A 24,438-nucleotide genomic window follows, 5' to 3' on the forward strand; every position below is an offset into this window, starting at 1 on the left:
AGGGGACCCTGGTTTGATCCTAGGGTCGGGAAAAGCCCATGAAGAAGGGAATGGCTACCCACTCCAGTATTCCTGCTTGAAGAATTCCATGGACAGAGGAGCCTGGTGGACTCCAGTCCATAGGGTCACAAAGAGTTGGACACGACTGAGCGACTAACACACAATAGCCTCCAATACTGACGTTGATTCTCTGTACTTAAAAATTTTGTTTTTTCATTTTGCCAATCAGCTTTCCTTGTTTCTGACCACTATTACTTAAATGGACACAACTTGTCACATGCTTCAACTCAGGTCCTTAATCATTCCTATAAAACAACTCATGTGTCACAGTTGTCATTTTCTACTTTCATTATTTTTTCATTTACTTTTGTTTCCTTATAATTATTTCTTTTTAGCACTTTAAAAACTTCTGTTTTGAGGTTTATCAGATATGACGGGATTAAGAATGTCCATAAAACATCTCAAAATGAAGGATCAACATGCTACAGACTAACAATGTAGTGGTCAAGACAAAAATGACTGGGCACAGATAAAGCTATTTTCTAGTGACAGGCAGACTCTTTTTGATCAGATTTGGTGCCTTATTGAAATCTGTAAAACTTAGTAAATTGAAAGCTTATGAGCAGAGGAGTTTATTTAAATTGAATAAAATGAAAACTATTTACTGTTCCTCAGTACCTGTGGTTTCCACATCTACTAGATACTGAGAATTCTCTCTATAGACCGGATCATTCAATCACTTACTCTGTGCCAGGTATTATTTCTGGGTGGTGGAGACTCAGTAAATAGCACCCCTATTACTTATCTCAACTAAGAAAAAAGAAAGTCAGCATAAAGCACCCATCACTTTCATTTCTGGCAATGTTGATGAAGCACATGACTTATGCTCATGGACAAGCAGAACTCCTATTACAGAACCTCAGGATAAGACTTGTCCACCCAGTCACAGAAAGTACAGGTCACCACAGTCTCCTCACCTGGCAGCCTGTCCTTATGGAGAAGAATGGCTGTTCTTTACTGGATGTTTGCACCCAAGAAAAAGAAGAGAAGATGGGGCCAGGACCCTAATTCCCTAAATCACTAATCAGAATAGTCACCTCGGCTCTGCCAGGAAAGGCTTATCCTCACACAGCCCTTCTCATTTGCCTCATTCAATCTCAGCCCCAAGTAGATCCTGTCTTTAAAATGTTGATATTTTGTTCATCACATTTTTTTTCATTAATTTAAAACTTTTTGAATATTGCATTAAAATATTTATCTTGATTTATTAAGGTTTTTAGTTCCCCCTTAAGTTTTACACCTGCCTTACCCACCTCACCCTAGTCTCAGACCCCGTTTTAAAATACATGTGTGAGCAAATAAACAACTTCTTCCTTTTTAAATATCTATCTATTTTTGGCTGTGCTGGGTCTTCATTGCTGGGCGAGTGAGAGCTGTCTCTAGTTGTGGCAAGCAAGGGCTACTCGGTAGTGGTGGTGCATGGACTTCCAATTGCAGTGGCTCCTTGTTGTGGAGCATGGGATCTAGGCTCGAGGGCTTCGGTAGTTGCGGCACACACACTCGGTTTCGCAGCAGCACGTGGGATCTTCCAGGACCAGGGATTGAACTAGGGTCACTTACATTGCAAGGCAGATCCTTAACCACTGGACCACCAGGGAAGCCCCAGATAACTTTTTCTTAATTAAGCAATTACTAAATAAATTGTCAGATAATGTCATGTACTAAGTTGAGAAACAGGATGTATGGGAAGTGACTGGGCCAGTAGCTGGAATGATCAGAAAAGATCTACATTAGAGGATGATATTTAAGCTGAGCTCAAATGCCACAAAGGAGCCAGTGGTATAATTTGGAGAAAAGCTTGTGAAAAGGCCTAGGAAATGAACCTGGGATTTTCAGGGAACACGCAACATACCAAAGGTTGCTGCTGCTAAGTCGCTTCAGTCGTGTCCAACTCTGTGCGACCCCATAGACGGCAGCCCACCAGGCTCCTCCATCCCTGGGATTCTCCAGGCAAGAATACTGGAGTGGGTTGCCATTTCCTTCTCCAACACCAAAGGTTAGTGTGGCTTAAATGTCAAGGAATGATAGGTGAGTAGTACTTACTTTAGGTAGAAGGCCAGGAAGGGTTCAAATTTTGAGACTTGTAAGCCCAGTGAGGAGTTTGACTTTCTCCCCAAGAGCACAGAAGGATTTAAAGCAGGAAAGCGACATGATCTGATTGCTCTTTTTAAATAATTCTCTTTGGCTGTTGTGTCAAGGATGCGTTATGGGGATGTGCATGGTGAAAGAGGAGAATCAGATCCGTTAGTATCCCTGGTGAAAGACGGTGGTGTCTTGGATCAGGGTGATTTTAGTGAAGATGGAGAAAGAGGAGCACGTTCTAGCAATGCTTTAGAAGTAGAGTTGATTGGACCTGATGAATTAATACTCAGCAGCTGGGGAAAAGAATAACTGAGTAATTTCGGGTGGCTTAACTTGAGCAACCAGGTGGATGGTGGTGCCGTTTAATGAATGGAAGAGGCTGGGATTAGGTTCGAAAGTGAGCTTGCAATCACATTTTCAATTTTTGGTGTTTTGGGTTTGGAGATGCTTGTTGGATACAGGTGGAGTTAATAATTCGTGTAAACTGAAGGAGGGGGAGGGAGGACTGGGTTGAAGATGGAGATCTCGGGCGTCACCCGTGCCTTGATAGAATTTACCGCATTGTAATGGATAGAAAAACCCAGGCAGAGAGCATACAAGGAGAAGGGCGGGAGGCTGCAAATGCAGCCTCTGGAGAAGCAGTTAAAACAGGAGGAGGAATGGACCGAGAGCGTGCAAGTATGGAGTCTTAAGACTGGGATAAGGAATGGCATGAGAACCAGCGAGAGGTCGAGGGAAAAAACCAGAGAGGTAACAAATGGAAACCACTGGTGATTCGACAAAGGTCTCCACCTTCGGTGAGAAGGACCGAAAGCCTGTTGGGACAGGCTGACGAGAAGAATGGAAAGTCAGGATGTCGGAACAGTCGCCACTTTCTCATCGAAGAAACCGGAGCTGAGTGGTTGTCATCATCCAAGGTCAGAGCCAGCGGGCTCAGATCCTGGAACCAGAGCCCAGGAGAGTGTCCGCGACAGGTCCATTCACTCAAGGAAGCGCTGAATGTAAAGCATTCTTTGACGCGGCCGCTTCTATTTTAAAAAGAAATGGCAGCCGGCCCGGCTTGGGCGAGAACAGGGCTTCAGAGCAGCAGGCTGTCTCCGCGGCCGGGGAAGGACCGCCCCCTTTTCCAGCAGCACGAGCCGGCGCGCCCTACTGCGGCTGCGCAGGCCGGCGCGGGGCGGGGCGGGAACGCGGAAGGGGCCGCGCCGCGGGGACGAGCAAGGGCGGGGGGCGGGGGGCGGGGGGGAGGGGCCGGCGGGGCCGGGCGGGGGCGAGCAAGGGCGGGGCGGGGACGCGGAAGGGCCGCGCCGCGGGGACGAGCAAGGGCGGGGGGCGGGGCCGGCCGCGGGGCCGAGCAAGGGCGGGGGCGGGGACGCGGAAGGGCCGCGCCGCGGGGACGAGCAAGGGCGGGGGGCGGGGCCGGCCGCGGGGCTCGGGGCGTGAGGTGACAGGTGCGGGGGGGCGGCGGCGGCCTGAGCAGCGGAGACACGGCGGCGATGCTGGAGACCCTGCGCGAGCGGCTGTTGAGCGTGCAGCAGGATTTCACCTCCGGGTGGGTACACGGTGGGGGACGAAAAGGGGCCAGCAAGGCCGCGCCGGGGAGCCGGGACGCCGCCTCCGCGCACCCGGGGTCTCATCTGGCGCCCGCCACTCCCCTCACCCAACCCCGGGCCTCCTATCCGCGCCCGGGCGGGGACAGTAGCCAACTTTCCGGCGTCGGCCCGGCCGCACGAAGTAACTTAGGTCCCGCCGGGCAGGCTCAGAGCCGCGCGCCGGGGCCGGGAGCGGGTCCGGACGGCTGCGGGCGGCCGGGGGCCGGGTGACCTTTCCCCGGCAGATTCGGCCGGCCCGAGAGGGGTCGGGTGAGAGGCGAGCGCGCCCCACCCCCGCGGCCCCACGAGGGACGGTGCCCCGGCGCCCCCTCCCACGCTGCCGAGACCCCTGCCGGCTCGGGCCGTCGCCCCCGCCAGACCGCCGGGGCCCGCCCGGTGTCCTGCTCCGCGCGCGCGGAGGCTGAGCGCCTCTTCTTCCCCTTTTGCTTTCTCTCTCTCCGTCGGGTTCAGCGCCTCAGTGAAGAAACTAGAAACTCTCGGGCCACAGAAACGCCACAACTGGCTATCCTGTTCGTGCCCTAGTGGTGACGCGCACGCGAACCTAGCGGTTCCCGAACTTTGCTTGGAATCTCCTGGCAACCATCCTAGTTCGTGCCGGGTCGCAAAGGATACCAGCTACACCAGGCTGAGGATGGGAATTCGAAAGGAACCCCCCCCCCCCCGCCCAGGTGATTCCAGTTTGGCATAAACTCTAACGCCAGGGGCCCTGGGATCTTATCTCTACCACTTAAGCAACGCGTATTCTGCAAGTTTCTCTGCCTCATGTTCCGCGACTGTTACAGCAACGGGGATGATGAAGATGGTTCTCATCTCACGGGGTTATTTGTGAGGATGAATGAACTAACGTGTAAAACAGAGCACTCACGTTGTGTCACTGTTATTATTCAGTGCTTAATTCATTTTAACTTTTCCATTTCTTCCAAAAGGGTGTCACGTTGATAAAGGATGCGTCTGTCACCTTTAGATTACGGATCCGTTGGCGAAAGCTCTGCCTGTGAGGGCCTCTCCATCATGTTTTACATTTCTGATGAGAAAGATGTTAGCTACATATGTATCTTAGTGGACAAAAATGTTTATATTATTTGCCTCTTAGGTGCTGAGTAGTAACAGACTGGCAGATACTTGAGCATTTACACGTAAGGCATTTTTGGTAGTCTTGGTTTGTTAATTGTAGATGTCCTAGGAGTCATTGATTGACGCGGTGCTTGATTGCTTGCATTCCCCGCCCCCCCTTTAAATTTAAAAACTAACTTATTTTTCAGAATGTAAATTATTGAAACGTTGGGGTACAATGCTGCAATGGTAGCATGAGAAGAGTAGGTTGCAGATAAGCCCATCTGGTGCAGCCCTCCTGTAGTTACCTCAAGAAATTCCTTGATGAAGTAACAGTCTATCTTCTGGGAGTTACAACTACTGAAACTTTACAGGTCAGGTGGTTGCCTCCGAACCCATTCATTCTTTGAACTTTGCTCAAGCAGGTTCAACTCACCTAGGAATATGGATTCTCCCAGACCATCCTGGGAGATCTGGAAAACCCGAGTTGAGGGTTGAGTAACGGAGAAGGGTGGAGGGGATCTGGTTAGAATGCCTTCTTGAAAACAGAATTTACCTGAAGCATGCCAGAAACTGGGGCCAGTTTGGGATTGGACGTCCTGAGAGGGCCTCCATTCCGTGAAGGCTCTTAATGGACTTCCTTGTACAGGTCACTCTGAGCGGACAAGCCACTGGACCGGTCATATGTGGCATTAGCCTGTCACCTGGTAGAGAAATCACTCCTCCGCAAGGTGAAATTAAACACAGCTGTACGTGTATATTACATGAAGACACTGGGGGATTCAGAGCTGAAAGCAACATGGCCCTTGCCTCTCAAAACCACCAGACTGGACCTAGCATTCCTTTAGAACACTTCCTGTTGGTGCCCATAGAAGCCAGAGCAGCTGGCTTACAAAGTAACTGGGAACGTCTACCCTTGGGGTTGCCCTCGAAACTCAGTAGGGGAAAGGTTGCCTGCCTTCCTGAGCTCTTTCACTGTGGAGCTTCACAGTAGCTCAGAGCAACAGCCTGTCTTCAGAGACTTCTGCTCATTTTCAGTTTCTGGAAATTCATATAACTGGAGCTGAAACGTAGGCAGTTTACTGTTTTTTAAGTATAATAGGAATATTCTTTATCAGGCTCACAAGAGAATGCCACATTAGTGGTTAAAGCATGTGTGAACACTGAATTTCAACCTTCCATTCAAACTTAAAGTCAGCTTCAAAGGACTGTAGGTTGTCCATGGATTCATGATCTTTTATCATCAAGTTTCAATCATCATAATAGTTATGTCAAAATCAAGGTAAGCCTAGAAATTACATTGCTTTCTTTCTGGGCTAACTGGGCAGTTATCTGGTGCAGGGGCTGAGGGACAGAGGGGACTGGCTTCCAGCTTCACTCTTTGCTCCTCACCTACGTGCGTCCTCATCTGGGTTTATGTCCCCCAGAGCTCTGGGAGCCTTTTGGAGAGTTCACAGAGAACCTCTGCTCTTTAAGAACTGGCTTGAGCTCTGAGGGAAACTTTTGAACACACTGAAGCACTTTCTTCAAATCCACTCTGGTCTTTGATTTTTTTCTTTTTAAACCTTCAGAGCAGTTATAACCCACGGCCTCAGGACTGATGTATTCAGGCGTGCAAACCCCTTCAGGAAACTGACAATCAGATTTACCAAGGGTTTACAGCTGCCTGGCACTGGCTGGCATTTCCTGTCAGTAATGCTCTGGTTGCTTTTGGATAGGGAGGGATAGAAGTTCACAGTGGTTACTTGTTGCAGCTAGACAGTGGGTGTTTCCTTCTCAGGGGTCAGAGCCCCCTCTGCCCTGACCTCCAACCTTGCCGCTGTGCTCACTTCTCTTCTCCCCTCTCGGAGTATCATAACCTCAAAGGAGAGCATCTAAGAGTCCAGTTCACAGTTCACAGTTCACATTGAGGCTTTGCCTCAAATGCTGGCTCTTCCCTGATTACTTACCTTTTAATATAAACAGGGGAAAAAAACCTTAATATTCAACTTGACTTATTACTGAGTTCCTACCAAGTGTCAGACACCAGTCTAGGAAGTTTTCATAGAAGTTACCATAGAAGTTTTTTTCATTTTATTTAAAAAAAAAAGGTATGAGACTACACGCCCAGTTTTGCCTGCTCTTTACCAGTGTCTCTGTGTGGGGCCAGATCCTGGGGCTACAAGCTTGACAAAAACAAGTGTCTTCCCTCCAAATGCCCTAGGCTGGCGGTAGCATAAAGCAAAGCAGAAGGAAGTGAACATGGAAGGTGATGTGGATTGTGAGCTCAGAGGAGTCATGAGATGCTTCAAAGAAGAGCTGACTTCTAGACTGGCCTAGAAGAATGAGAAGAGATGAGGCTAGATTTGGCTGACGGATTTCAGAGACGAAACTCTTGTGGGAGAGGAACCTGGAAAGGAAGTTTAGTGTCTGATAATAGAGGGTTGTCAGTGCTTTGCAAATTAATTCATTTAGAAAATATTTATTGAGCACTTATCTGTTGATGGGGCTTCCCTAGTAGCTCACATGCTACTGCAGTCAGCCTGCAATGCAGGAAACCCAGGTTCAATCCCTGAGCTGGGAAGATCTGTTGTGGAAGGGAATGGCTACCCCCTCCAGCGTTCTTGCCTGGAGAATTTCATGGACAGAGGAACCTGGTGGGCTGGAGTCCATGGGGGCACAGAGTCAGACGCAACTGAGCAACTAACACTTAACACCTGTTGACAGGTACTAGGGTTGCAGTGGAGAATGCACACCAGGCAGCAAATAACGGCCCTGCCCTCACTCAGCTGGCCGGAGGCCGAATATCTAGAAGGTCAGAGGTACTGCTGCTAAAAACAAAGCAGGTTCAGGGGTTGGGCGGGGGGTGGGAGGATTGCTGTCTTATATAGGATGGTCTTGGCTTATTTTTAGGTTGACTAATCTTCTGAAGGTTTTTGGGGAGGGTAGCAGCCTGAGCCTGCCTGTATTTTGGAAGAATAGTTTGAGAGGCAGGGTGACGGGAGGACTAGAGAAGGGGAGCAGGGAGATTGTTTAGGAGGCTGTAATTATGGAGCAGATGAGAGATGATGAAAAGGCAGTGCTGGTGGAAATTTGACAGAGGGAATAATGACAGGCACTGGTTGATTTCATAAAAAAGGAGACTAGCAAGTGAAAAAGGTGGAGAAATTGAGGATGTTAATTTTGGAGTATCTTAGATAGTGATGTCATTTACCAGCAGAGAAGTTGAGCAGTTTTGAGAGAGAAGGAGCTGCTGCTGCTGCTAAGTCACTTCAGTTGTGTCTGACTCTGTGACCCCATAGACGGCAGCCCACCAGGCTCCGCCGTCCCTGGGATTCTCCAGGCAAGAACATTGGAGTGGGTTGCCATTTCCTTCTCCAATGCATGAAAGTGAAGTCGCTCAGTCATGTCTGACTCTTCATGACCCCATGGGTTACAGCCTACCAGGCTCCTCCGTCCATGGGATTTTCCAGGCAAGAGTCCTGGAGTGGGGTGCCATTGCCCTCTCCGGAGAGAGAAGGAGCAGTTGACAGTAAAAGTGTTGCGAAGTCCAAGAAGCAGTGGGAAATTCAGGAAACACTGAGCAAAGAGGTCAGGACTGACTGGGTGCATTCGGGGGTGATTAGGAGAGAGACTCTCCACTTCCTGAGTCTGTGACTTTTGTGTGAGTGTCTCAGCTGTCAGACTTTGGGGTCTGTGCACTTTTAGGTGTGATTGTTACTTTTGTGTTTCCTGATTTTGACTTCAAAAAAGAAAAAAAAGTTAATGGGAAAATATAATAGATTGGATTTGTATTCATAAACAATTTAAAGTCAATAATAGAGGCATGAAAATATTATAGGACAAAGTATGCTAATTAATACATTCCGTGGTGTTTTAATGCAGCCACCCTGGCCTTTCATAATAGCTGATGGGCTTAGATGAGTAGAACATTGAAGTCCAGGTATGTGGAATGCCATCGAGGTCCCCCGTGCCATCAGGTCACGCCTAGAAGCCCGTTTCCTGATCAGCAGTCCTTGCCAAACTCCACCTTTCATTCTATGAAACTACTTTTTAAACTTTTCATCCAAGAGGTTTTGCTGGTTATCTCCATTTCTTAAGAAGATGCCTCTATCTTAGTATTTGCAGTAAAGCTTAAAGAAAAATAAATATGGTCAAACTAAGGTCAGTCTTTGAAACAATCTCAAAATATTGTAGTGTGATGATGAATTTGAAAGCAAGTACTTCGGACTCTGAAGCGTGCATTGGTTGCTTTGAGTGGAAACAGTTGAGAGGTGGCCCACTTGGAAGTCTGTGTATGAGTACACTCCTGCGGTGGCTCTCCTATCTCCCTGGGAGTGTGCTGTGTTGTGAAGAAGGCTAGGAATGGAGGAGAAGCCTTTTATAGGAGCTGGTGCATTGGGGGACCTCTGTTTTATTTTACCTTGGCCCTGTAATGTACATTGCTTCTTTCTTGATGGCGATCATTTTTATTATACTTGCTGATCATTTTTATTATACTTTTTGTTTGAATTGCCTCTCTAATTTACAGCTACTGCCTGCTGCCAGAGTCATATTCGGAATTTCCTTTAATTCTTGTGGCAAATCATTATGGTCAGTATAATACTCCTATTTTATGGTTTAGGAAACTGGGGAATTGCACTCAGACCAGTATTTCCTTCTCAGCATGGCAAGACACTGTGTGACTTAATTAATGGGTTGTTTCCAGCACAGAATCACTGTGAGAAACTTAAGAGTTATCCCCAGATGAAAATGGTAAGCTCCTGTGAGTTGACTTCGAGGTTTGGAGTATGTACTTCAGAAAGGACCTTTTTGCTTTTGGGAGGATTACTTGTTAAATTTTCAACTTAAAAAGTGTTACATTGACTATTTTTATCCTTTCCTTAACTTTTTTCACTGTTTCCAACTTTCTTCTTGCTACTTTTTTTTTTCCAGCAGTTTCTCTTCTGAATTTGGCATATTGATGATTTACACGGAAAAGGTGTGATGAGAAAAGATGAATGTCGACAAGACTGTTTTTTGTTATTAAAACTTAAAAAAAATTTTAATCTATCTATTTATTTGGCTATGCTGGGTGTTGCTATGCGAGCTCTTCTCTAGCCGAGGCACAGAGAGGCTACTCTCACGTTGCATGGGCTTCTCACTGCGATGGCTTCTCTCGTCGTGGAGCAGAGACTCCAGAGCACAGTTCACTAGTTGTGGTGTGTGTTAGTCACTGAGTCGCGTCCGACTCTTTGTGACCCCGCCAGGCTCCTCTGTCCATGGGATTCTCCAGGCAAGAATACTGGAGGGGGTTGCCATTTCCTTCTCCAGGGGAGCTTTCCGACCCAGGGATCGAACCCGGGTCTCCTGCACTGCAGGCAGATGCTATACCGTCTGAGCCTCCAGGGAAGCCCCAGCAGTTGTGGTCCATGGACTCAGTTGTTGCAGCTCGCAGCCTCTAGAGCACAGGCTCAGTAGCTGTGGCACATGGGTGTAGGTGTCCCATACCATGTGGGATCTTCCCAGACCAGAAATCAAACTCGTCTCCTGCATTGGCAGGCAGATTCTCTACCACTGAGTCACCAGGGAAACCCCAAAACTTTTTTTTTAAACAAAGTTTAAACGTATACAAAAATATATACAGTGAGCCCCATAGATACATTATTCAGATACAACAGTTAATTATTGTCACATTTACTCAGTCTCTCCCTTATAGAGTATGAGCTTTCCTGATGGCTCAGATAGTAAAGAATCCACCTGCAATTCAGGAGACATGGGTTTCATCCCTGGATTGGGAAGATCCCCTGGAGGAGGGCATGGCAACCCCCTCCAGTATTCTTGCCTGGAGAATCCCATGGACAGAGGAGTCGGATGGGCTACAGTCCAGGGGTCTCTCAAAGAGTCAGACATGACTGAGTGACTAGCACTGCTTATAGAGTATACCTCAGACTTTAGTTCTCACCTCTCTCAGAAATAAATTTTCATCTTTAAAAAAAAAATACACACGTTATATAAATGCAATGCCAATGTCATACCTAACAAAATTAATACTAATTCTATGATGTTATGAATTATCCAGTCCATAATCAAATTTCCTGGTTCTCAAAAGTATCTTTTTACAGCTGATTTGTTCAAATCCAGATCAAATAAGTTCCACACATTATAGTTAGTTAAAAACCAATTTTTAAAGCAGATGGTTGTTAAGGAGCCACCTGGGGAAGCTTACTCATTCTTCCAATAATTTTAGTTTCAGCTCCCTGTAAGCTTCCTCTTTTCTGTTTCATTCCAAACCAATTTTTTCTTTCTTTTGGGGAAGTACGGAGGAGAAACCCAAATTTGATACGTTACAATGGAGGATTTACAGTTTTTTTCAGAAATAAATATTTGAAATACTAACCTAGAGATTTGCTCAGTTGTATAATGAATGGTCCAAAGATGATCTTAGCAGTTTGCTTCAATATCCTTGTTACCATGTGAATTATCCCAAATCACTGAAAATAATACTAGAATCATTTTGACTATAATGCACCACTGTGTCCATTTGTTCTAGTACAATTCTACCTGGGATGTCACAACCAAGTGCCTTTCTCAGATTTTGGAGTGGAAAATGTTGAATGACTGTCAAAATAACTTTCTTGAGCTGTTGCTTAATCTTAGTTTAAACTGGATTTACTGGTTTCCAAGCTAAGCTCAAAATTTTTTATTGTTTTTCTAGGACAGGTATGACTTTCTGAATTCAGCTCATCTGGAGAGATGTCTACAAATAGTTTTGTATTAAAGAGATTGCTAAGTCTTTTTTTTTTTTTTTTTTTTTAACATTGTAGAGGAATTGATCTTATCAATATTTTAGTTTTTGAAAAAGAACATAAATAATATAAAATAAAATAGTCTTGGTGTGAAATTGATACTATAACTTGTTGACAAATGGCATTTGATATTGGAAGTCCCTTTCTGGTTTTGAGCTAGGCCTCATCAACTGAAAAGTTGGGGTCCTTCGTCAGCGCGTGCATGTACACCTGTGCACAGCAGAGGGCTGGGGCATTCTAGGAGAGTCAGCTGGTGTGCTAGGTCACGGCAACTCCGCTGGTACGCTCGGACAGCTTCTGGCAGAGTGTAGTAAAGCATCTCGAGGAGGCAGCACCTGTGTCTGCTTTACGAAAGCTTTGTGGGGCTAGCTGGGGTAGGTGGCCTGCGCTTCAGACTCTGTTCAGAAGTGAATATTTGTGGAAGTAATCAGATTAAGAAGAACACGTCCAGATGTTTTCATTGTATGTGGGATTATCTCATAATTGAGCTCTCACATTTTGGCAGTCTGTCATATGATACAGAGTCCACAGTCCAAAGTAGGTAAAAATGGGCTGGTGAAGTAAAAAAAAAATATATATATATATATATGTGTGTGTATGTGTGTGTGTGTATACATATAATCAAAGTTTATGAACTTCATATTTTATGTATAGAAAAGCCTGTTTAATTTTTTTATATATGCATTTCTAGCCCATTTATGTTTTCCAGCCCAATAATTTAAAAAAGCAAATAGAAGGGGAGTAGGCTTCCCGGGGGAGAAGGCAATGGCACCCCACTCCAGTACTCTTGCCTGGAAAATCCCATGGACGGAGGAGCCTGGTAGGCTGCAGTCCGTGGAGTCGTGATGAGTCAGACACGACTGAGCGACTTCACTTTCAGTTTTCACTTTCATGCATTGGAGAAGGAGATGGCAACCCACTCCGGTGTTCTTTCCTGGAGAATCCCAGGGATGGCAGAGCCTGGTGGGCTGCCATCTATGGGGTTGCACAGAGTCGGACTCGACTGAATCGACTTAGCAGCAGCAGGCTTCCCGGGTGGCGCTAGTGGTAAAAAGAAAGAAAGAAAAAAAAATCCACCTGCCAATGCAGGAGGTGTTCAAGATGCGGGTTCTATCCTTGGGTCGGGAAGATTCTCTGGAGGAGGAGGACACAGCAACCCACTCCAGTATTCTTGTCCAGAGAATCCCATGGACAGAGGAGCCTGGCAGGTTACAGTCCATAGAAGTCACAGTGAGTCACTGAAATGACCTAGCACTCACGCAGGCTGCTAGCGTTAAATAGCTAGCAGAAGCAGTAAGTAGTAGCTGATACGATGACCAGTGGTAGAGATTGAAAATTTAAATTTTTAAAATAGGATCCTGAACAGACTCCCAAAACACTGTTTACTGGTTTCAGGTTGGCAAATTATGAGGCATTCCTAGCTCAGAAACATCTAAGGAATGTACTGTTCTCTTGCAAAATGCAGTCAGTGGTGTTCATGATAATAACCCTAAATTATCAGAAAATGTACCAACTCCTCTTTAATGAAAGAGGTTTGTAATGTGTTTTAGAAACTTCTTATCAATAGCTAAAATTTCTCAGAATGTTGGCACTTAGAGAGTGCTTAGTATAGTATCACTTTAAAATGTCTTGGTTAGACAGACTTATGGGCATGGAGGGGGCTGGGGCGGGGGTGTTGGGGGAGAAAAGGGTGGGACAAATGGAGAGAGTAGCATGGAAACATACACTAGGGGACGACAGAGGATGAGGTGGTTGGATGGCATCACAGACTCAGTGGACATGAGTTTGGGTGGGCTCTGGGAGTTGATGATGGACAGGGAGGCCTGGCGTGCTGCGGTTCATGGGGTCGCAAGGAGTTGGACACGACTGAGTGACTGAGCTGACTGACTGACTGACCATATGTAAAGTGGCTAGCCAGGGGGAATTTGCTGTATGATTCTCAAACCATGACTCTGGAACAACCTGGAGGGCTGGGATGGGGGGGTAGGTAGGAGGGAGGGTCAAGAGGGAGGGGACATATGTATACTTACGGCTGATTCATGTTGATGGATGGCAGAAACCAGCAAAATGTTGTAAAAATAAATTTTGTAAAATGTGCTGCTTAGACATTTTTTATTACTGATCAAGTTCACCTATGGGGACCACGCTCTTTTTTCTGATGTTTCCAGAGTAGTGAGGCTTCTTTAGTCTAGTCATATTTAGGAGATGTTTCTAGAAAAGGGATTTGGGGCAAAAATAATATAAAAATATTTGCTGTAAATTTTCCACTTGTGGTGTCTTATATATAGTATACAAATATTTGTTGTCTATAGAGGTGCTTAATTCTTTCTAAAAAAAGTATTAACTTTTCCAACCAGAAATTTTATCAGCTATGAAATTTGCATTTGAAAATTTCTTAAACTGTAAAAATGTGATATTTTATACTTGTTGAATTATAGGCTGAAGACTTTAAGTGACAAGTCAAGAGAAGCTAAAGTAAAAAACAAACCCAGGTAAGCATGTGCTGTTTTAATTTACTGTGACTTAAATTTCATACAATTTTTGGTTATAGTTATAATAGTATAATTAATGTATTTTACATCTGTTGAGTGCATCTGACTGAACAGTTTATTGATTCTTTCTAAATTTTCTAACACTGGAAATTTTTCTGATAAAATTGTAAAATGGTTTAAAAAGTGACAGGTAATTGTTTTACTCTATGACAGTCAATGGATTTGATCATAATTAATTTTTATTTGTATATTAAGAGCAAAGTAAAAGTTCTCCATTGAGAAGCAAATTAATAATGAAACAGTACTTGGCAAGTGAGCCTCTTCAGCTGTGTTACCTGTTTTATATGAAAACACTAATATTGCGCAGGTTTTTTTTTTCATTTTTTTAAAGTAACACACATTACTAAATTTCACTTTAAGGCTAGCAATGGGGACTTCCCTGGTGATCCAGTTATTAAGACTCCACACTGACAATGCAGGGAGCACAGGTTGGATCCCTGGTGAAGGAACTAAGATCCTGCATGCCATTTGGCACAACCAAAAAATTTTTTAAAAGCCTAGAGATGAGGAGCTTTTAAAAAATTTTCTTTGCCAACCCAGGTTGGATGCATGAGACAAGTGCTCAGGGCTGGTGCACTGGGAAGACCCAGAGAGATGGGATGAGAAGGGAAGTGGGAGGGGGGATCAGGATGGGGAACACATGTAAATCCATGGCTGATTCATGTCAATGTATGGCAAAACCACTACAATATTTTAAAGTAATTAGCCTCCAACTAATAAAAATAAATGGAAAAAAAAAAAAAGAGGCAGGTCAGGTGGTCTGGTATTCCCATCTCTTTCAGAATTTTCCACAGTTTATTGTGATCCACACAGTCATAGGCTTTGGCATAGTCAATAAAGCAGAAATAGATGTTTTTCTGGAAAAAAATTTTTTTTTCTTCTTAGCTAGAATTCTGTTAAAGTGTTTATTGTTTTATAGTGGGTTAAAAATCTGCAGGGCAAAGTGATGGCTAATGGTATGTTGCAGTATATTAACTTTGGAATAGGGGCTTCCCCAGTGGCTCAGTGGTAAAGAACCTGCTTGCCAAAGCAGGAGGCACAGGTTTGATCCCTGGCTCAGGAAGATCCCTGGAGAAGAAAATGGCAACCCACTCCAGTATTCTTGTCTGGGAAATCCCATGGACAGAGGAGCCTGGAGGGCTACAGTCCACGGGGTTGCAAGAGAGTGGGACACAGCTTAGTGACTAAACAACAACTTTGCAATAATACTACGTTTTTCTAAAAATTTAGATCAGTTGTCATTAGTGATTTAAAAATATTCCACATTATGATTGAGAACATCAAAATTGTTGTATGTAACTTTTTTTAGGTTGACCTAAAGCAGCATCAATTTTTAATAAAATAAGTGTTTCTTTTGGCAGGAGTGTTCCATGTTTGCCAAAGTACTCTGCTGGACTAGAATTACTTAGCAGGTAAGTGTTTTCATTTAAATAAAAAGGTTATGCTTCTGTTATCTAAAAGTATTTTATAATTCTAGAGATAGACACCTTAAAACAACTAAGTTTTTACCTTAACATAGAGATTGTGTCCCTCAGGGGCTTTTACATTTCACTGATAAATACAAAGGCCATTCATATTTTGAGTGTATTGATCACTATTGTATTTACTAATTGATAACTTTATTGTGTGCATGTATTATGTTCGTGGTTTCTTTGTTGCAAGAAAATTGACTCCGGATTTGAGTCCTCAATAATTTTCTTGTTTTGATTCTTAATTTTATACCATTTCTTCTCCAATCCATTTCCCTTGATATGCAAGTTAATATTAGAGACATGATTTTCTTAGATGACATCAAAAGCTTAAGTGACAAAGGGAAAAAGGATGAATTGGACTTTTATCAAAATTAAAAACTTGCTCTTTAAAGAATACTGTCACGAAAGTGAAAGAACAATTCATAGAAGGGGAGAAAATATTTGCAAATTATACATCTTTTGAGGTACTTGTATCTAGACTATAAATAACTTTTATAACTCAACAGTAAAAAGACAAACAACCCATTGAAGAAATAGGCAAATGATTTGAATAGTCATTTCCGTAAAAAAGATGGGCAAATGGTGGATAAGCGCATGAAAAAATTCTCAACATATCTTTCTATAAATTTGACTACTTTAGGTACCTTATGTAAGTGGAATCATGCAGTACTTGTCTTTTTGTGATTGGCTTATTTCACTTAATATATTTACAAGTTTCATCCGTATAGAATGTAAAAATTTCCTAATTTTTTCCAGTTTTATTGAGGTTTAATCAGGATACACCACTATGTAAACTTAAGGTATTGCCGCATAATGATTTGACTTACACACATCATGAGATGATTGCCACAGTGAATTTAGTGAGCATTCACCATCTCATATAGATAAAAAATAAAAGAAAAAAGAAAAAAATGTTTTCCTTGTGATGAGAACTCAGAATTTATTCCAGCAACTTTCATATATCAGTTCAGTCGCTCAGTCATGCCCGACTCTTTGTGACCCCATGAACCGCAGCAAGCCAGGCCTCCCTGTCCATCACCAACTCTCGGAGTTTACTCAAACTTATGTCCATCAAGTCGATGATGTCATCCAACCATCTCATCCTCTGTCGTCCCCTTCTCCTCCTGCCCTCAATCTTTCCCAGCATCAGGGTCTTTTCCAATGAGTCAGCTCTTCACATCAGGTGGCCAAAGTATTGGAGTTTCAGCTTCAACATCAGTCCTTCCAATGAATACCCAGGACTGATCTCCTTTAGGATGAACTGGTAATGTCCAGTATTGTTAATTATATTAATAATATACACTACATCCCTGGTACACTTTTATCTTACAGACTAGAAATTTGTACCTTTTCACTGCCTTCATTCAATTCCCTGTCCCTCCACCTTGGGTAACCACAAATCTAATCTCTTTTTCTACTTGTTTGCCTGCTTGTGTTTGAAGTAAAATTGACTTACAATACTTTGTTAGTTCCTGGTACACAACATAGTTATTAGATGTTTCTGTGCATTATACTGTGATCACCACCATCCTCACCACTAATTCAAAGGAAGTTCCTTCCTTTTTAAGGCTGAATAATATCCTGTTGTATGAATATACCATATTTTGCTTATACCTTCATCCATTAATGGACACAAGTTGCTTTGATTTTTTGGCTATTGTGAATAATGCTGCTATGAACATGGGTGTGCAAATATCTGTTTATGATCCAGCTTTCAGTTTTTGGTGGTGTATCCTCAGAAGAGGAAATGCTGAATCAGATGGTAATTGTACTTTAATTTTTTGAAGAACCAATATACTGTTGACCAGCTGCACTATTTTATGTTCCTCCCTGTGTGTTAGTCGCTCAGTTGTGTCCGACTCTTTGCCACCCCATGGGCTGCAGCCCACCAGGCTCCTCTATCCATGGGATTCTCAGGCAAGAATACTGGAGTGGGTTGCCATTTCCTTCTCCAGGGGGTCTTCCCAACCCAGGGATAGAACCCATGTCTCCTTCATTGCAGGCAGATTCTTTACCATCTGAGCCACCAGGGCAGTGCACATATTTCCAGTTGCCATTTCTCAACATCCTCACCAAAACTTTTGGGGTTTTCTGTTTGCTTGAGGGTTTTTGTTTTGTTTTGTTTTGTTTTGTTTTTTTGCCATTCTCATTGGTGTGAAGTGGTGTCTCATTGTGGTTTTGATTTTCATTTCCCTAACAATGATGATGGTGATCTTCTCATGTGCTTATTGGCCATTTATATATCTTCTTTAGAGAAATATCTATTCAAGTCCTTTGCTTATTTTTGGATAGGGTTGTATTTGTTTTTGTCGAGTGTTGGGCATTTTCTGTATATTCTGGATATTAATCATTTGTCAAATATGTGATTTGTAAATATTTTTTTCCATTTTATTGGTTGCCTTTTATCTGTTGATTATATTCTTTGATGCACAAAAGTGTCTAATTTTGATTAAGTCCAGTTTGTCTATTTTCTTTGTTACCTGTGCCTTTAGTATTATATCTAAGAAATCATTACCAAATATAATGGCAAGAAGCTCATGTTTTCTTCTAAAAATTTTATAGTTTTGGATCTTATGTTTGGATTTTTTGATCCATTTTTATTTAATTTTTGTTTATGGTGTTAAGAGTCCAGCTTCAGTCTTTTGCCTGTGGATATGCAGTTTCCCTAGCACCAGCATGTTAGTTGAAAAGTCTATCCTTTCCCCATTTAATGATCTTGGCACACTTGTCAAAAGTTATTTGACCATACATGCAAGGTTTTATTTCTGGGCTCTATTTCATTGGCCTATATGTCTCCCGTTATGCCAGTACCATATTTTTGATTATTATAGCTTTCTAGTAAGCTTTGAAATTAAGAAGTGTGTGTCTTCCAACTTTGTTCTTCCTTTCAAGACTGTTTTGGCTTTTTTAGGATCCTTTGATATTTCCTATGAATTTTTTGATGAATTTATGAAAACATCCTGTTTCTCTTCATATTTTCACCCACTAATTTTAGCATCTATTACAGTTCTTGCTTGAAATAATTCATTGTGTTTAAAAAATGGTGATTTTCTATTTTTCTCATTTTTTTTCATATCATTATTTACTGGAATTCTACTGTAAGGAAGAGGTTTTCGCTCACTTCTGCCCCATTTGTTTATTTGGTTGTTTATTTAAATCACTGTAAACTCATGGCTGTTGGTTTTAATCTATGAGCTCTAACCTGTTTCTACCATTATTTTTTCTACCAAATCCCGTGTCCTGGATTTGGCAACTAGAAGCCCCTTCAAGCCGATGTCTGTGTGCTTGCAGAATGTCTCCATTACTTTTTGAGCTATTCCTTTCTGAGACCACAGGTCATATTTTAGATAGGAGTTTTTAATGTGTGGCTTTTATTTTGAATTTTTTTTTTGTTTTGCTTTTCTTAGGTATGAAGATACATGGGCTGCACTCCACAGAAGGGCCAAGGAATGTGCAAGTGCTGGAGAGGTAAAGAATTGGCTCATCTTATGGGGAAAATATACTTTTGCAGTCTTAAATGCTTGTTTTTAAGAAATTGAACTTATAATTGTGTTAAAATGTTTGACAGGATATCTTAAAGTGAATTTTATACTTGATTATGAAACACCCTAAATCACTTTTTCGTAATTTTTAAGTCAAGTAATTTAGTTAACTTAGAGAGTTTATAACTTTTATTCTAGAGTCGCAAGTGATTGTTCAGTTCATCGAGGTATGATGCTTTAAATTTGAAGTCTGGTACCTTTGCAGTTTATATAAATTATGTCATTTCTTTCTACTCACTATTTAAGAATTCCTTTGGCAGGGACAAAAGTTTAACTTTGCTCAGTCTACTTAAAATCATTAATTTGCTTATTAGCAAATAAATATAAAAATCTCAGGAGTAAACCTCAATAACTTAGAGAAACAACCTATTTTCTAGCTCTATAGAGTGTGTAATGAATAAAAGTGACTTATAATTAAAATTATCTGGTATATGTACTTAAAGCTTTTTTAGCCAAGGTCAAATACTCTGCTACTGATGTCTGTCAAACTTTCTTTCTAAAATCATGTCTGTGATTCTGACTTTTTAATTAATTTAAACTGACTTTACCATTTACCTGAATTAGTGAAGCTGTAATAGTTACATAGAACATGGTAATTAATACACATGATAAAATTTAGACATTAGTGTTTCTCTTAGAAATTACTGAAAAAGGAAAAATATAGGCTTCTGTCAGTAAGGTGGACTAAATACTTTGAAAAGTCCTATAAGTGTAAAACCCCTAAATGCTGGATAGATTTAAAAAACAATTTTTTTTTTTTAATGCAGTAAGCTTACAAAAATTAAGAGAAGTCCTAAAGGGCCAAAGCAAGCAAACAAAAACAGCGGGGAACTGAAATGAGAGTGGCTGAAAAAAAACAAAACATGGAAGCAAGATTCAAATAGGAAAACAAATGTCTTAGAGATTTATTCAGATAGAAGATTTTTGTCTGTGGGGAACTGAGTCTGTGACTCCTGCATAAAGCTCTAGATACTCTTGGTGAAAGGTTAATTTAGGACATTTTTAAAAAGAAAGAAAAGAAAAGCTACCTGTTGGCAAAAGGAAGCAACAAATTCTTTAAAGCACACCTAGAACACCTAAAGGTTGACTGTGCTGGGCCACAAAGCAGTTCTCAACAAGTTGCATGTAAATCAAGTCATACAGAATATTCTGTGATCGTGGTGCAGATGACCCTGAAAGTTGGTATAGGAAAAAAATTTTGAAAAATCCATATGTTTGCAAATTAAACATGTATATTATACATCATTTATGGTTCAATAATTACTACATGCATATTGTGTGAGTTGTCAAAAACTACTTGGGAAATTTTATGGACAAAAAATAGACTGAAAGTCAATGAGCTAATCTAACTTAAGAATTAGAGAACAGAACAAATCATTAAGAAAGAATGAAAGAGATGATAAAAATGAGAGAAATAAATTAAATAGAATGTAAAAATACAATAGATGCTAGACAAAGTCACAAGTTCTTAGAAGACTAATAAAATATGGTAGCTATCTAATTATATTGATTAAGAAAAAAGGAGGAATAGTTTTAAGGATTAAAGAATATAACTAGCTATAGCAGAGAGTGAAAGATAAAGAGTTTGTGAACAACTCTAGGACACATTTGAAAACAGGGCAAAATGGCAAAATACTAGATATTTTTACTAAAGTTCTAGTTGCTCAGTTGTGTCCACCTCTGTGACCCCATGAACTGTAGACCACCCTCCAGGCCCTCTGTCCATGGAATTCTCCAGGCAAGAATACTAGAGTGGGTAGCCATTCCCTTCTCCAGGGGATCTTCCCAACCCAGGAATTGAACCTGGGTCTCCTGCCTTAAAGACAGATTCTTTATTTTGTGACTCATGGGGGAAACCCAGAAATTTTTACTAAAACTAATTCTAAAAGCAGTACAAATCCTGAATAATCTTATAGCCACTAAAGAAACAGTGTTAGTAATTAATCTTTTCACTAGGAAAGCAACAGGCCCACCAAGTTATATAGGAGTTCTATGAGACTTTCAGAGAATCCACCATCTCAGTGTTAGACAGACTCCTGCAGCAAGTGAAACAAGAGGAAGCTGCCCTGCCCATTGCATGAGGCTAGAATAACTGATCCTGAACCCAACAAGCGAAGTATGAGAAAGTGAAATTGGAGTCCAGTCCCGTTCATGAATGCAGATCCAAAAACTATAAACAGAATAGAGGTATGAGCTCTCACTTAACTTCAGCAGCCTGTTTCTGGAAATCAGATGTTCTGTGCATTCTATCCAGGAACCTACTTGACACACTGTAAATTGGAAAAGTCATAATGTGTTACTACCAACCCCAAGCCCTCTGCCAGCTTTCTTAAATATTTCTGTTTAAAAAATTCTGTAGATGGTAGCAGTTTGTTAAGACATCAAGTGCTTCATCCACAGCTTTCCGCCTCCAAACCTGTGATGTGCACTGGTTGACACCCAGCTGCCTCGTGTGCAGTGATGTGACCCCTCAATACCCGCAGTGTGCAGGGCCTGCCTCTCCTTTTTGGTGGGCTCCTCATACTGTCTTGTGATTCTTGTATTCTGACAATATTGTTTGAAATTTAATTTGAGAATCTTCTCACACATTGTTTTAAAATCTATATCAAGCTTAAATGTAAAGTTTTCCTATATAAGTATGAGCCAGAACTTTGTGTTTGCTCTGTGAATGTTGGATGATAACAAATAGTGTTCTGTCTGGGAAACAACCTGCTATATATGGCTGTGTTGACAAACTAAATCCAGTCTTGCATTAAAAAAAAAAAAAAAAAAACCAAACCGGTTTATTCCAGGATCAAAAGGTTGGCTTGACATTAGAAAATCTATATGCAGTTGACCATGTTAACAAATTAAGAGAAAAATATATGATCATCAGATGCAGAAAATATATCCTATGAAATTGATTCAGAGTAAAACATTTTAGCAAGTTTTTAATAGATGGTAACTTTTGTCCTAATAGCTACCAAAACCTGCAGTATTTGACTTGCAGTACTTTGATTTCATAGTCAATCATCTTACTAAATCATCTTATTCTGATAATTTACATCTGGGATGGGAGTTTTGTGAAGATGGGAGGGAAGAAACAAAAACCTACCAGTCTTTTCATTTCTTCATCTCTTTTTATAGTGGGTAGAACTTCCAATATAGTGTTGAATAAAAGCTGAAGATCTTGGTTCACATTTTGGCTCCAGCAGATTTAAATGTGAAAGGGAAAACTACATTTTTTAGAAAATGGTGGAAAAGCTAAGATCTCAGGGCAGAGAAAGGTTTCTTTAACAAGGCACAATAAACACCAACCATAAAGTAAAATATTGATAATTTTTATCAAATCTTCTATTCATCAAGCAGTATCATGAAAAAGTTAAGCAGTTCACAAAACAGAGGACTAGTGTTCAAAAAACGTGAAAAACCTCTGCACACCAATTAAAAAAGAGAACAGTAACCCATTAAAAAGTGCACGAGAGGTATGACCAGGCATTACCCTGAACAAAAAGCGTGAGTGGCCAGTAAATGTGAAAACATGTTTAAAGTCAATTAGAAGGCAAGGAAATACAAATTAAAACCTCAGATTTACACTCATTAGATTATCAAGCATTTAAGAAGCCTTGAATTTTCTGTGCAGACAGTCATTACTCACTGATGACAGTTTTCCCTTCCCCAGCAGCGTGATGGGGAACAGCTAGAACTAGGGAGTGTAAATCGATTGGCACAGTGATTTTAGGAAAATGAGCTGGCATGAAGTAAAAATTGAAATTCCACAGAGCTTTTGAAACAGCAGTTCTACCCCTCGGGAGATTTCTGTAGCATTCTGTCCCAGCTTTGCCCTGTGATGGTGTGTGCCTCACCCCTCCTTGGGTAACATTGGTACGTGTGACAAACAGATGAGAGAACCTGAAGCCAGAGGCGCCTAGGCTGGGGGAGGTCTAGCCCAGTTGAGCCACTGGGTGGTGGGGGAAGAGGGTGCAGTGAGGAGCTCGGTACCTGGGACGTGTTGGAACCTAATTTGTGAAAATTGCCTCTGTGCACCAGATTTGTTCCAGAATGTTTATAGCAGGTTTTGTTGAAACTTTAGACAGTCCCAAAGTTTCCCTATGGTGTAAATTATTATTTATAGGATCAGGGACTTCCCTGGTGGTCCAGTGGCTGACTCCATGCTCCCAGTGCAGGGGGCCCAGGTTCCATCCCTTTCATGGAAATGCTGCAAAAAGATCAAATGCTATGCAGCAATGAAAATTAGTCAATCACTACACCTCCGTGTATCAATATGGATGAATCCCACAATGTTCAGTGAAGACCGTATCCTATAGAGGAGCTCTAACGAAAGTTGTTCTTTTGATTATAAGAAGCATTTCATAATAAAATACATTGGAGATATAATGTCCTGGAAGTTCTGTTTCTGAATTTATTATATGGGGGGAAATATATAATGTTTTCATAGTTGTGTACTTTTTTATTGTAAGACTCCTATCTTATCAAAAGTGCCACTATTGGTTTCCAGAAATATAGTTCTCAGATTAAAAAATGAAAATTTATTTTAAATCTCTCTGACATATTATCAAGACATATGTAAAATTTTGAAATGTGTATCTTTAATAAACTGTTTTATTGTGTATTTTGTCAGGCCATGCTCATGTGTCTTTAGTGGCCTTTAGTCAATGTCAGTCTGCCAGGGCAAATATACTTAATGATAATTCAGTCTTCTTTGACAAGTTATTTTATACTTAACTACTTTAAAGCTAATTCTTATTTATAGTCTTAAAATTCAGAGCCATGTTGCTTTAGCAAACAGTTTGTTCAATGTAGCTTTGCTGTCTAGACTTTTTCTACAAGATTTTTTTTTTTAACAAGTTCTTTGATTTGTTTTTCCCTCTCTTAGTATGTAAATAAACACGTAAATTGATAGTGACTTAGGGGTTATTCTGAGGGTAACTTTCTAAAGTTAGACTTCCAGTGCATTATTTGCGTATGCTTTTTATTGTTGTGAAATACTTGCTTGCCTTCAGATTGAACTCTTTTAAGACTCATGCTTTGACAGCTTGGTGTGTAAGCTGGTTAAATCAGGCATGCTTCATTCTCTTTGGATTCCGGCTTGAATCTCTTCTGCTTGTGGTCGGGAGTGGACTGAACTGGGTGTGGGAATGTCTGGTTTCTGCAGTAATGCATTTTAACCTTGGGCAGATAAACGGAGTCTCTCTGTTTCTAGTTGACTCACATAAGATGGTATAACACCATTCACCCTGCTTAGCAAACGGAGTTGTTGGAAAATCACATGAACTAAGTGAAAGTGAAAGTCGCTC

The 24,438-nt window shown here is 41.6% G+C and overlaps 1 protein-coding gene across 1 annotated transcript in view; it reads left to right on the top strand.

The window, feature by feature from the left end:
- The first annotated feature begins 3,546 nt into the window (after positions 1-3,546).
- The window catches only part of DTNBP1 (dystrobrevin binding protein 1), a 96,355-nt gene continuing 75,463 nt past the window's right edge, over positions 3,547-24,438 (top strand). The window contains exons 1-4 of the mRNA XM_065911901.1: positions 3,547-3,694; positions 14,014-14,067; positions 15,489-15,539; positions 19,007-19,067. Coding sequence (XP_065767973.1) covers positions 3,639-3,694; positions 14,014-14,067; positions 15,489-15,539; positions 19,007-19,067 — 222 coding nt within the window. The 5' untranslated portion in view covers positions 3,547-3,638. The remainder of the gene's footprint in view (positions 3,695-14,013; positions 14,068-15,488; positions 15,540-19,006; positions 19,068-24,438) is intronic.

Source organism: Muntiacus reevesi, chromosome 20, assembly GCF_963930625.1.
Source record: "Muntiacus reevesi chromosome 20, mMunRee1.1, whole genome shotgun sequence".
NCBI lineage: Eukaryota > Metazoa > Chordata > Mammalia > Artiodactyla > Cervidae > Muntiacus > Muntiacus reevesi.